The 14,691-nt window shown below is 35.9% G+C and overlaps 1 protein-coding gene across 1 annotated transcript in view; it reads right to left on the bottom strand.

The window, feature by feature from the left end:
* The window catches only part of dchs1b (dachsous cadherin-related 1b), a 93,128-nt gene that overhangs the window by 20,633 nt on the left and 57,804 nt on the right, over window positions 1-14,691 (bottom strand). Inside the window, exons 3-4 of the mRNA XM_084400623.1 lie at window positions 1,622-1,810; window positions 255-486 (exon numbers count right to left, since the gene is read on the bottom strand). Of these exons, the coding sequence (XP_084256749.1) occupies window positions 255-486; window positions 1,622-1,810 (421 nt within the window). The remainder of the gene's footprint in view (window positions 1-254; window positions 487-1,621; window positions 1,811-14,691) is intronic.

Raw genomic sequence — 14,691 nt, 5'->3', positions numbered from 1 at the left:
AAGTCATACATTGAAAATCATGTTTTTCAAAGTCATTGAGAATTGGTTGAATTATTCCTTTAAAATAAATTTAATTTCATATATTACATTTAACAATAATAATAATATAGAATATTATATACGTTGTATAATTATATATACCATATATAAATATTGAATTAAATTTATATTAAAGGAATAATTCAACCAATTAAAATATAATATATATATTTATATATTCATTTAATTAATTATAATTCATTTTATTGACCTACCTGTGTCCTTGTTGAGGGTAAAGAAATTGGATCCTCCACCAGGGACAGTGTGATATGTCACTTTACCATTTGCACCAGCATCTGAGTCGTGGGCCGTTACCCTGACAACGGAGGTCCCGGGTGTGCTTTGTGCGCTCAAGCTGACGGCATAGTTCACCGGGTAGAATGTAGGTCTGTTGTCATTAATGTCCACCAGTGACACCTTCACATAGGCGGAGGACGTAAGGCCTCCCTGCAGGGAAAATATCACTTTATATTACTGGCGATAACGACGACAGGATTGTGGATACTGCCACACTACTATCGAATCAATCTTGATGATTTCTTGTGTGTAATAATGCAGAAGAATACTTCGCAGTGGGATATAATTGCCTTTCCAGGTTAAGAGAGGCCAGTGAGCTAGTATGTACTGCAGTCGGCCTGCTCGCTCTCTTCACAAGGAGCATTTTATGGCTGCATTAATAATTGAAATGGGAAACAAAAAGGGCCACTGCTGTAAGCTTATAAAGGGAAATGGTGTGAGTGTGTGTGTGTGTGTATGTACAGAAATGTGCCCCTGAGACACTGCGGTTTATTGCCTTTTCATTTAGAGAGCTCATGACTGTTGTTACTGGCAACTGAGAGAGAAAGAACTGAGTGACTGGGCATCTAGGTGCTACACAACAGAACTAATGGTCTTTTTTTAATCAGAGTTTTAAAGGGTTTTCAACTCTTAAAGCGGCAGTGTATATAATTCCAAATGGATCAGGTTTCCCCAAACAGTTAAAAAGCATATTAAATGTATTAATGACCAGCATTTTTCCAAGTGGTCTCACATTTTTGGACACTAACATACAATGTGGGTCTTAAAGGAATATTGCGGGTTGAGGTTTAGTTCAATCGACAGTACTTGTGGCATAATGTTGAATACCACAAAAATTATTGAATACTTTTAAATGACTTGTCCCTCCTTTTCTTAAAAAAAAAAGAAGAAGTAAAAATATGGGCTACAATGAGACCATTTTAGTATAATTTATAGTATTTATTAATATATTCTTTTATAATTTTAGTTTTCATTTAGGTTTTAGTCATTTTGTTTTGTGCTTTTGTCATTTTTAATACTTCCATATAGATTTTATTTTTATTTCAGTTTTAGTTCAGTAATTTAAGCACTTTTTTAAAGTTTTAGTTTTTAAAGTTTAAATTTGTCATCTAATATACATATATAACCTTTTGGTTAAATATAAAGGTAAGCTTTCTAACCATTTTACAATATAACAACTAAAACGACCATAAGAAGTATGAGAACAGCTTCTCATTCTCAAATGAGAAAAGTTTGCTCTCATAAAATTATAAGCTTCAAATTTCAGGCCTTATAATTCCCTCACCCCATCCGTTGCAGTGACAGTGAAGTCGAAACTGTCTGATCCTTCGTCTCGATCCAAAGCCACACTGGTGCAGATCTGTCCAGTCTCTTTATTGATGCTGAACTGACTGGGTGGAGCACTAGCAGGCCCGGATCCAATCGAGTACGTGATGGCCCCAAATGACCCACCATCTGCATCATCTGCTTTTACCTGTGGAGCACAAACACAGAGAACGTTGTCAGAATTATAGTCGACTGATGTCATAAACCCTAGTCTTCACAGAGAGCAAGCAGAACAAGATTCAGAGGTCTTAATATGTTTTCATTAAAATAATTAATCAATAAATGCTGAGACTTCGGTATAGCCCCGTTAAATAACCAAGACACTCCAGACATAAATCCCCATCCCTTTATAATTTCTTTCTCTCTGTCCTCTAGCTGATTGTACCATGGATTTACTGCCAGCTGGTCTGTTCTTGGCCGCACCTGTCTCATCAATCTCTCACAGTGGAGTGGGAAAACAAGAGAAGGCAGAAAGAGAAGGAGAAAAGCGTCTCTTCTCTACGATTCACATTCCCTGCCCTTGAATGCTCGGGTAAAAGTCTATGGAAAGAGGGCCACTGTTGCTGAGAGATGGAGACTCTAAGAAGTGATGAGGTGGAGATAACTGGTTGAAGCTACTGGGCTTCGCCATAGGTGGAAAAATCTGGCCTCGAGTTCAGGAGGGGCTTTAGCCAATTTATGGCAACGTTAATGTGAGGACAGAAGCGTAGATTCATCAAATACATCCCATATGCAGCCATACAGTACTGAAAACACTGTTTTCATGAGGGGCAAATGTTACTGAGAGAATTTGGGATATTCTCAGGAGGATGCAGGAACTGTTACAGCAGTTGCTGAAGGCTAGGAAAGGGAAAATGTCTTGGATCTCTCTCCTCTATGCTTCCACAAATCATAAAAGCCTTTGTTTGTCTGGGCATCCTGCCCTCTCTGCAATGATATGTTGGTGATATGACCAACTTAAAGGCTGGAAAGCAATCGGAAAATGTGTAAGAGACGGTCTGGATCGGGACAAACACAATCTTTTGGATGCAAAAGAAGGAGTCAGGATTGATTACACTACCAAAGTTTGGGGCAAGTAAGAAATTTCTTTTTTTTAAATTCACTTTTTTATTCAGCAAGGAGGCAATTGTCAGAAGTGACAGTAAAGACTTTTACACTGTTACAAAAGATTTAAATTTAAAATAAATGCTGTTCTGTCTATTCATTAAGACTGAACACTCTTTTTTTACATTGCATGTGCAAGCTTGATTCTTAGAGCTTGATTTTACCCTTAAAACAAGGAAAAGCATTTAACCAAAGACTGTCCATTAGCTGGAAAGACAAACTTGTGAAAACCCATGTAATTTTTGAATCAGATGAGGTCAAGTTCATACTACTAATGACCTGGAAATATCAGGAAAAATCTGTTTCAATTGATGTTTTCCTACCAAAATCTACTCCAACAGTTCAACCATTAAGAAGATATTAAGTAAAGGATAATATACAGTACGCTGGTCATTATCGCAAAATATAAACCCAGACAGGGGGATCAGGAGACTCGTATCACGCTGAAGAGGTTTATTTTGTGATAATGACCAGCTAACTGTGTGTAATCCTTCTTATTACACAGCTACTTATCAAATACTGTAAGTAAATAAATAGAATGAAATACATTTCAATATGACATTATTTCATTATGTAGAAGGTAAGACTAGGCCTACAGAATGAACATGGTAAAACAGACAATTATACAGTTTAATGGTCATTACAAAAAATTATTTGCTGCAGCAACTGATCTCTCAGAATCAAGCATTCACAGCCGTGAAATGAAGAATTATAGTTTATAAAAAATTGCTATTTTGAAGCTAGTAAATCGGTTGACCTCATAAAACGCAATCACATTTTCACACACGCCACCACAGATGATCTTCTTATTGTCACGCCAGAATAACTGCAGCTGTACAGCTGATTCACATTACAGTCCTGACATGGTAAAAACAGAAGATGCAGAACTTAAAGGAGAACTCCGGTCAATTTTAACATTGAGCTCATTTTTTTGTACATTTGGAGTGCTGTCAGTACAGAGAACAACGACAAAAATCGGTGTTGCCTACACCGAGTTATCCTCTTTTTAAAATGTGCACCCTGTTGACTTCAATGGGGCAAGTTTTAAACCTGCTTTTAGCCTCTTAACATCCTTGATGTGTCATTACAAGTGCACAGGTCATGTGAGTGATTCCTTCGGAGTGAACGCGGGTGAATCTGACTGCAGTAGATGTGAAAGATATTAATAAAAATGATGTTTATCCAGCCAGCGCACATACCTGTATTTACATCCTGTTTTCGGTCGAAGTCCACAGTAGTCGATTGTCGAGTTCACGCGCGTGATCATAGGTACTAAACCTATGCGCGTGAACTCGACAATCGATTACTGTGGACTTCGACCGAAAACAGGATGTAAATACAGGTATGTGCGCTGGCTGAATAAACATCATTTTTTATATATTTTTTTCACATCTACTGCAGTCAGATTCACCCGCGTTCACTCCGAAGGAATCACTCACATGACCTGTGCACTTGTAATGACACATCAAGGATGTTAAGAGGCTAAAAGCAGGTTTAAAACTTGCCCCATTGAAGTCAACAGGGTGCAAATTTTAAAACGAGGATAACAAGTGTAGGCAGCACCGATTTTTGTCGTTGTTCTCTGTACTGACAGCACTCCAAATGTACAAAAAAATGTTAAAATTGACCGGAGTTCTCCTTTAAGAATCTCAGGCTCCTCAACAGGGCTCCTGCTACCGGAAAGGTTGAGGTCACGACCCCTCAACTCTGCTTTATGCTGTGACCCCTCTCCCACCATGATGCTCTCTGTAAACAATATTACTCTGGTGGTCCACAAAACTTCCCATTCATCAACTCCATAAAGACCTGTAGACCCTAGTGCCTGTAACACAACAAAGGGCTCCTTGCAAAACATTAAGGGGAAATGACCTTTGACTCTGCCGGGCCTGCAAATATTTAATATGGTTGGCTCTGGAAGAAGTTTCGTAACGTTCCTTGCTGCCATTTATGAGGACTGCAAAAACCTGTTCTTAAATGCAATCTGGGATGTGAAATCTGGCCAAAATGGCAAGGTAAAAACTATTTTTTCTTTATGGATCCTGATGTTTTTTCCCATATCCATTCCAATAATAATATTTTGTAAAAACAGGAAGTATAAAAGCCGCAAGAGGATTGTCCTGTCCGGTTGCCAGCTGTTAAAAGCACAACTTACCTAAATATTCAGTGCTGGTTGGAAAAAATCTTAAGGCCGTTTCACACCAAGAATGATAACTGTAAAGATAACTCTAACGATGATAACTATATTACATGCACAACAGCGGATGATAAGACTGAGTTTTGTCCTCTGCCTCTTTAAATGTTTGAGCTTTTTAACGCAGGATGAAGTCTGATTGGCTGTCACTGTTTTTATTGTTCATCAGCTGGAAAAATTGTTCTGAAAGTGATTCCAACGATATCGTTCCACTGTACCGTTATCGTTATAGTTGTGGTGTGCTACACTTTTATATTTAAAAAGATTTTTAGAACTATATATTTATCATTATCGTTATAGTTATCGCTCTTGGTGTAAATGGGCATTTATTCTGGTTATGAAAAAATATAAGTTCAAAATATCGAAATATTTTGATTCTCATGATGGTCTTTTGTACTGCTTTTAATTTGTTTAAATATATATTTTTAAAAGCTCTATTTATTTAAAAAATAAATTGTATAAAACTTATATATCATGAAATACTGCCCTTAATAAAAAAAAAGATAAAAAAAAAATCTCATTAAAATAATGCAAAAAACTAAATAATACAAATAAAACAATGCAATGCAAAAATATAAATATTATTTATAAATATAAATAAATATAAATATTGTATATTATTATAAATAATATAAATTTTATTTTTTTATCTAGATATAGTTTTGTTGTGCTACCTTTAACATATATATATTTTACAAAACAAAACAAAAATATTATGCTTATTTCCATAAATAATATAAATTGTAAAATATTTATGTCATGGTAGTTTTTGTTGTACTGACTTTTAAATAAACTGATTTAAAAATTACAGTATTACAATAGGAATTACAAAAAAAGTCGGAAAAATTCTGGATGCATTACGGTAATAAGAATGGAAGAGCAAGTCACTTTTAAAATCTTTAAAACAAATCAAAATCAAAACACCTGCTCAGAGAATGCGGTCCACATTTCACAATGCATTCCCATGTGCACTCTATGAACCATTCAGGAATGGCTCATGTGTGCAGTGATAAAACAACAGGTGAACGTGTCTTCCAGAGCCCGACGCTGACAGAGCCAGATCTCGAACTGAATGAGACCACCACAACTCTTTTCAATCTGTTTTTACCATTATCACTGTTATTTCCTGTTGGGATTACGTGTGGTGAAATACTATCTTTCTGACAAATCAAAGCCCTACGCCTGTGTTCTTGGGATATTTGGGTAAAGTGGCTGGGATTAAGCATCTACGATAATGATTCGTCCTGGGACGCTGTGGTAGCCAGACTTTAGTCCCAGGGCGCTGATAGAAACAAGCCTAGCCCACCTGGTGAGCATGACCTCTACACCATCCCTTTTTTCAGAGAGGACTAGAGCCCATCATTTATACTGCATTAGAGAATAAGAAAAAAAGGAATCCAATAAGATTCAAACATCAAGACTGTGTTTAAGCTGTGGATGATTTGATCAGGTGTGTGTGGTAATGGGGCATGAAGGGCTAGAGGGTTCAACTGAATGTGTGTGTTTGTGCGGTTGGGATCGTGAAAGAAACCTTCTCCAATAAACAGGTCGCAGGTGAGAAAAGCATTAAGGGGCCCGGTGAGGCGTCTCGCCCCCTTTTGGGGCTTGAGGGGTGGAGGTCTTATCTGCGGGGAAACAGTTGATACTGACAGGGGAATGAGAGCAGCACATCTGTTCTTCACACTCTCGGACAGTACACAAAATCTGTATGCAACTTTGCTGCGAAAATTATTTCTTTATTTTTACTCATTATTATTTTGTTCTAAACCTGTTTTATTTTCTCTCAAGAGATATTGATATATGGAATGTTTTAGTCCATACAGTGACAATATAACATTGGACTCACTGACTTTCATTATACAGACAAAAACAGTTGAAACATTCTTTAAAATCTTCTATTGTATTTGTGTTATAAATAAAACTAGTAAGTAGATAGATAAATAAAAAGAACATTATCAGATGTAGTCAATAAGCTTAAATTAAAATTGTATTATTATATATATATTTATTTCAATTACATATATAATTATATATTATTTATATTATTTGCGTAAATTTTACATTTATTAAATTAATTTGTATATTTTGTTTGTGTATATTGTACATGCATATAAAATATTATACAAACTAATTCAATTTATGTACAATATTTTCTGTTTCTGTAATAATGGAATGGAATTTTAAAACAATAAACAAATAATACAAATTACACACACAAAATATTATACACTGTGTATGTTGTGTTTGTAATAAATAAATGATATATAAATTATATATATTATATAAAATTATACTAATTTATTTTTTTAAATGTATTAACAATTACACAAATAAATCATTAAATAATAAATAAATATAAATGATACATTATAATATAAAATCTATGTATTTATTTATCAGCTGAACATCCGAACAGAGTTTGTACACTTCACAAGAGAGAAAAAGGTCAGCGAGTCTAAAGACTGAAAGTGGGCCGCCAAGATTTTCTGCACACTCATCAGTGCCAATTAAATGTAAAGCTGTCTAGTATTTCTGCACACATGCAAGAATCCATCGGCCATTCTGGCATCAATCAATCTGACAGTCCTGACCAGAATTCCCATCTGCATCACTCCATCCCTTATTCATCAATAAATTAAACGACAGACACTGAGGGTTTCTCAATGTCACAAGAAACAAATCACTAACTCGCCATGCTTTTCACAGCAGATCAATAGTGTCGAGACACATTCAGCCCACAACAAGCAAACAGAACTTTCAAACACCACTTAGTCTTTCTGCTATTACCAAACTCTACAGTTTAATCAGAGACTTGCGCAAAAGTATTGCAATAATTCTGTCTGGATGAAGCCGTGCTCTGCCGTAGAGACTCATCCATTCCCTATCCAGAGCTGCTCTTGGGACCAGTGCTCCCGGAAAGTAGGACTTAACACCACATGCCGTAATTCATGGCTTTCTTGGGTTGCAGACCTCTCAGGAGGATGAACACTTCTGTAACTAACCAGATTAGAGGAGCAAAACTGTAATTGAAGAGTTGCATATACTGAATGATCTTGTGGTACAGTAGATTCTTTCCGCTGAAGCCTCTCAAAAACATGCACAATAAATCACGAGTCATGAAACAGCAGTTTCATATTAGTTCATATTAATCTCGACTTACATTACTGAATTTATCACAGCAGCTAATGTGCAATGTTCTTTTGCCTGATGTCGCCCCACTGCACTCCACAGTCTTAAAAAAAAGTACATCTAGGACAAGGACAAACTTCGCCAGTGTGGGACATTTAGTTAGATTTATTTTTCAAACTCACTCAACAACTTCACAAGCATTCAACAAGATCTATAATATGTAAATATATATAATAACACACTGATTGAAAGTGATTGCATTATACTGTACATGGTCACTTCCTAAATTCCAGTGGTTTCTTCAGTTGTTTCAAGCTGACAAATGTCTATGTACGTGAATTTTACAGAGCAAACAACACAAAATTGTCCGAGGTTTTTCCAGGGTCACCGCAATTTTACAAGTGCAATAAACAGTTTGTTATTACATTGCTTACAGTCTCAAACATGTGGTCTACATTATTAATCTTTGAGTTTATCTTTTGCTAGCATCCAATGTCAAGAGGCTGATACTGTAATTTATCTGCATTTTTAACATGATTTTTTTTTTCTTTCTTTTTTTAAACACTGAAGGCAAGACATCCGTTTCAAATGCACATGAACCCACTGACCCAAGTACAGGCTCATACAAACAATTTCAGATAAGACAACAGATCTATTACAGGTCACTGCTTGTCCAACAGACAAATTTGTGTTATTTTTTACATGGCTCAGCAAACTTATAGAGTTTCTCGCTAATGCACACAACCTTGATATCTGTAATTCAAGATCACCTGGTTAATCTCCGATTTCTCGTTTCGTTCCCAAGGGAATCTGCCTCTTTTAAAATCGCAGGGGTCAGAATAAGTAAAAGAAACTGAGGAAATCCACTACTACAATGTCTCAGGTCTATATCAAGATAAGCAGCAGTGCTTTGGATGTGATTAATTGAGAGCTAAGCTAGATGTCCTTTCCTTCACCGTGACCTTTCTGCCAGTCCTTTTCAATGAGGTTGTGAGTGGCAGTATGTTTGATTGAAGATGATATCATTTCCAAGCACTCTCATGTATGTCACAGTTTTAATGTATCTAGACCTATGCTTAGATCTGGATAAGGGATCCAGACAGTGAAAACTCTCTGAATTTGTGCATTTGTGAGGCACAGCAAACAACTTATTAACTTATTCATTGATTTATTTAAATGGATAGTTCAGCCAAAAAAAAAAAAAAAACAGTGAGGGATCAATGACAATCAATGGGGTCCAAAATAACATTGGGCTCATTGACTTTATGTATAGGCAAAAACAGTTGAAAAATTCTTAAAAATCTTATTCAAAAGAAAAAAATCAGGACTACTTTGCAGAATTTTATACACTTTTGATCTTTAGATCAATATTTAAATATATTTACAAAAAGTAATGATTCAACATAGATCTAACAAGTTTTTTTTCCCCTTCAGGGGAGGGTCTGGACTCTGTAAATATGGATTGGTTTGGTAATTTAAATATTTTAAATAGTCCGTTCCCTTGGCAGCATGAATAATGGATCAAGATAAATACAGCTCGTAAATCAAAACCCTAACATTTCATATTCAACATATCATTAACCATCACAGAGAAAATTTAAAACCAGACTAACCATCACTAGTCTTATTAATTAATGGAATCCCTTAACTGACATATGGTGTTATGAAGGCCAGATAGTACCACACCACTCAATTGTCATACTATATATTTTTTTTAAAGAAAGAAAGAAAACTGTAATTTCTTTTTTAAAATATATTTATATATCTTTTCAATATATCATTAACCACCACACAGAGACAACCAGACCAACCACCATCAGTCTTACATATTAATGGGAGCCTTTAACTGGCATCTGGTGTTATGAATGCCAGACGGACCCAGAACCTCCCACACTATGGCAAATGGCAGTTCAAAGAGGAAGTTGGTCTGGCACTCATATGACACTGCTAAAATATGAGGTCTATTATAAGAAGTGGTGAAAGCGAGGTGGTTATTTTGGAGCAAACCTGAAGCTGTTCTTTAATCCAGACATGAGATAGCAAACCATTCTGTTCATTGATGCTTTACTAAATAGCTGACTGCAAAGCACATTGACTATTCATTGATTACTTTGATTCACTGATTCATTGATTCACTCCTGGCTAAGGGTAATTATTAGAATAGATACCCATCAAAAATGTGTGGGACAGTTTGGGTATAATAATAATACTAAAATATGAAACAACAAGTTTTTCTTCTTACACCAACAGTTTGATAGTGAGAAACACAACTGTGCCATTAGAAACCACTGCAACTATTGCACTATATTTATAATATAGACATGGCATCCCTTATATTTTCTCTTTGGTGGTTTAATGTGAGGAATATTCTACATTTGTGTGGCCATAATGGAGAAGGAAGAAAACATTCATATTCTAACAAATCCATAAAAATCATAAAAACCTACTTTTGCATTTGCAACTTGTTAAGTGTTAACTTGGGACCCAAACCTTTCGGAGCCCCTAAAGTTACATGGTGAAGTAAAAAATATATGAGATGGGAGGAAAAAGAATATATCAACGCTTTTGCGTTCTCTCACAAATGTTTTGTGTCCCGAGAAACTATCCATTTGCTCGCAAAATGTTTACGTTTCCCTGAGAAATTGCATTGCTCGCAAAACTCAAAGTTTCGTGGGAGAATGCATAACTTTTGCGAGAGAATGCAAAAGCATTGAAATACATTTTTCCTCCCATCAAATATACATATATAGTTTTTAATCACCATGTCCCTTTAGGACTCTGTACTAAACAACTAACTAAAATGACAATTATAATGTAGTATTCCTGCCTCTCTGTACCCATACTGTACCCTAAGGTCGCATTGTACTACAGCGAAAATGCTACGCGAATCTGAGTAAGCTGGGGAATTAGGAATACAAAAACATAAACCCAGAGACAAACCATATAAGAAAGAGAAATGCTTCCAGACTCTTTGGTGAATGAAAATTCATTACTTCCAGGACACATTGTCATTGAAATTGACTATAGTGAGAAAACTATAATTAAGTAGGACAGTGATGGACCAGGGACAATCCAGAACATTCTCTAAACTGGCAACAGATGAGAGCAGACAGATTCCAACCACTTCTCTTTCTCAATGGGTCTATGTCTCAACAACTGCAAACCACACTGGCGAACTCCACTCAGTGCTGTTTGTGTAACACGCTGCACCTTTAAGAAAATTTATGGGCAAGAGCATCTCGCTTCGAGGCCTCGAGCTATGCATCACTACGGAGAGTATAAAAGGCTGTATTTTAGTGGTTTTACAGTGAAGAAAGGGTCCCTATAGCTTTTGCAAGATGCCACAAGAGTCTTATTTTCCTTTTACAAGTTTGTGGGATCTGGCCTGGGACTTCCTTCCAGACTTGTGTATGCTTTTGAAGTGTTCATGTTGGTTGCTTTCAATTTGTATTTCATGGCAGAAGTATGTACACAGACGAGAAAAGCACAAACATGTTATACATAATTTGTTCCTCTACTTTGGCAACTGAGGTTTGGAAACGGTGGTGTGCTCTGTTTAGGGGGCGATGTGCTCATTGGAACATCACAATACCCTTTTTTATTTTAATATTTTCTGCCTACTTCCAACTTTCTGGCAAAGTCAGAATGCGTTGGAAGAAAACGCATGATTTTTTCCTCTTATACGTTCACTTGTCTTTTGTATGAATTGTTAACAATGTATCCTAAAATGCACCCGAGCACATCTACCTTACTATCCCAGGCACTGTAAAGTGGATTCATGTGATTGTTCTGATGGAGCCTGGGGACCAATCCTGTTAAATGCAGGCTGATTAGCATCCCCGCTAGGCCTCTAATGAATGTGAGAGAGGCAAGAGCTCTCCCAGATCTGGCTACGGTTTCCTCATCGGTTCTGGCCTTGGACAGCACGCACACTCATCTATACATGCACACTGATTGTAGCACTTCTAAAAAAAAAATCTAGAATGCCATTACCACTTATTCAAGAGAGGAGCATGTAATCACAAGGAAAATATTTCTTATAATGTACAGGGATAACATAAGGGAAACTATTTTATAACAGGGTCAATGACAATGTCTAGGACAAGCAAGACTTCTTTTAGCACATGTATTTTTAAAAACACGTGTTAAGTTCTTAGAAATGTACTTTTGTACTTTTTTTTAAATATAAATTGGTACTTTTATTCAGCAAGGACACATTACATTGATTACATTGATCATTATAAATGAATCAGACAGGTATAATGTTACAAAAGGTTTATACTGTATTTCAAAGAAATACTGTTCTTTGGAACTTTCTATTCATTAAAGAAACCCTGAATTTTTTTTCTTTTTTTTTTATTGTTTCCACAAAAATATTAAGCAGCACAACTTTTTAAAACTTTGATAACAAGAAGAAATGATTCTTGGCCACCAAATCAGCATATTAGCATAATGATGCTGGCTGAAAATTCAGCTTTGCCATCACAGGAATAATTTACATTTTACAATATATTAAAATAGAAACGGTTATTTAAATCGTAATAATATTTCACAATATTACTGTTTTTACTGTATTTTATTTGATTAACCAAAACCATTCAATAATCTTACTGACCCAAACTTTGAACAATAGTGTATGTCCCATACACAAAAGAAATATATTTGAAATATATTTTCAGTATATATTTTGGAATATATGCAAATATTTGAAATTGGCCCAATAAATATATTTCATACTTATATTTCATATATTTTTGTTATATTTCAGAATATATTTCAATGTATTTGGAATATATGCCACATATATTTTTGGGGACCCATACAGAAAAAAATACATTGAAATATATTCTGAAATATAACAAAAATATATGAAATATAAGTATGAAATATATTTATTGGGCCAATTTCAAATATTTGCATATATCCCAAATATATACTGAAAATATATTTCAAATATATTTCTTTTGTGTATGGGGTTGAACACTGACCCAACAACCAAACTGTCAATGGTATCTTCACTAAACTAGGCTAACAAGCAGGGTATCTATACTTAACACTAGTTTTGTGATTTTCTGCAACGATATTCTTATCAAGCAGTCAAATCCCTGTGATTTTAGTGTTAAAGTACTGATTGGTTGATATAAATGTCTTGATGAAAGTATGAATGTTAATCTACTGTAGGAACATGTTCTACTGGGATAAAAAAAAAAACATAGTTCAATGAAAACATTGCTTATACTTGAAGCCCACAGTAGTTTCCTGCCCATAATATGAGTACAAGCCCATTGATTTATTGATATTACCTCAGTGATGCTGTCAAAGCACAGGCCAGAAACTAGAAGAACGCTGTTCTTCTTCCAATACGTCCCTCGACCCCTGACCTTGAATGGCACAAACCTCACATCTCAACACTCTTACACTAAGTGATCCCAGCCCTAAGGAAAAGGGAATGAGGATGGAGGGGAAAAACAAGGGAGAAAGGAGGGAAAGAAGGGAAGAAACATAGCATCATCATCCCAACTTCCCCACTCTCCGTCTCCTCTCGGATGGTGTGGTCTTGATTACAAGGCCGCCCGAAACCCAAACAACATTAGTGCAGCATAAACTGACCCTAATATATAACCTACAATGCCTTTCAATGCAGTCGCCACTGTGACAGCAGTATCTTAGTCATATGCCTCACAACAGCTCTTTTGGATGGGGGAGGATGGGCTGAGTAAGAGTGGAAGGGAAGGGGTTTAAGAAAAGGGGCGGAGCTATAACTCAACATCCTCTCCGGTCTGGGGGAGTTCAGTGGATAAGCATGAGCTGTCAAAGCCCCATAAACATGGGCAGACAAACTGTGCTCTCCCCCAAAACATGGACCTGTTCTCCATACGGTATCACTTGAACTCAAGCGCACAAAGCACCAGGAGTCTTTAAGCTTATTGAGTTATTAAGGTATGCAGGCCTCAGGTAAATCATTCTGAACCCCAAGAGAAGAAATGAAAAAGTTTATGTGTATGTCAGGTTTTTGTAGCATTACAGTATCTGTAAGACTTTTTGGCCTTCATTTGCAGGACTGTATGGAGAAAGTGCATTCTTTTCTGGACCACAACTCTGGGTTGATTCTTCTTAAAGGGATAGTTCACATAAAACTATACATTCTGTCATCATTTACTTACTCTCGAGTCATTTCAAATCTTTTCTTTTCTTCTGTGGAACACACAAAAAAAGTTATTTTGAAGAATGGTTCAACCACTTTTATCCATACAATGAAAGTCAATGAACAAATAACATTGGACCCCACTGGCTGCCATTGTATGGACAAAACATGCTGAAACATTTTTCTAATGTCTCACTTTTTATGTGTTCCACAAAACAAAAGTAATACAGGGTTGGAACCTCATGAGGGTAATTAAATTCTAATATACCAAAAAAAATTTTTTGTGAACTATCTCTTTAAAAAGTGATTATAAACAAAACCAAGAGCGTGGCAAAGTTGGTGAATTTGAGGTTCCAGACACCCAGACTATAAAAGCAAGATTTGTCATTGCTATAAACAGTTTCTGCCACAGGGTAAATCATGATGGGAGACACACTCGTCTGTAAGTTTACAAATTACA

The sequence above is a fragment of the Rutilus rutilus genome (assembly GCF_951802725.1).
Source record: "Rutilus rutilus genome assembly, chromosome: 25".
In the NCBI taxonomy this organism is placed as follows: Eukaryota; Metazoa; Chordata; class Actinopteri; order Cypriniformes; family Leuciscidae; genus Rutilus; species Rutilus rutilus.
Note: the sequence above shows the minus strand (reverse complement) of the source record. Positions and strands in the feature narration are given on the sequence as shown.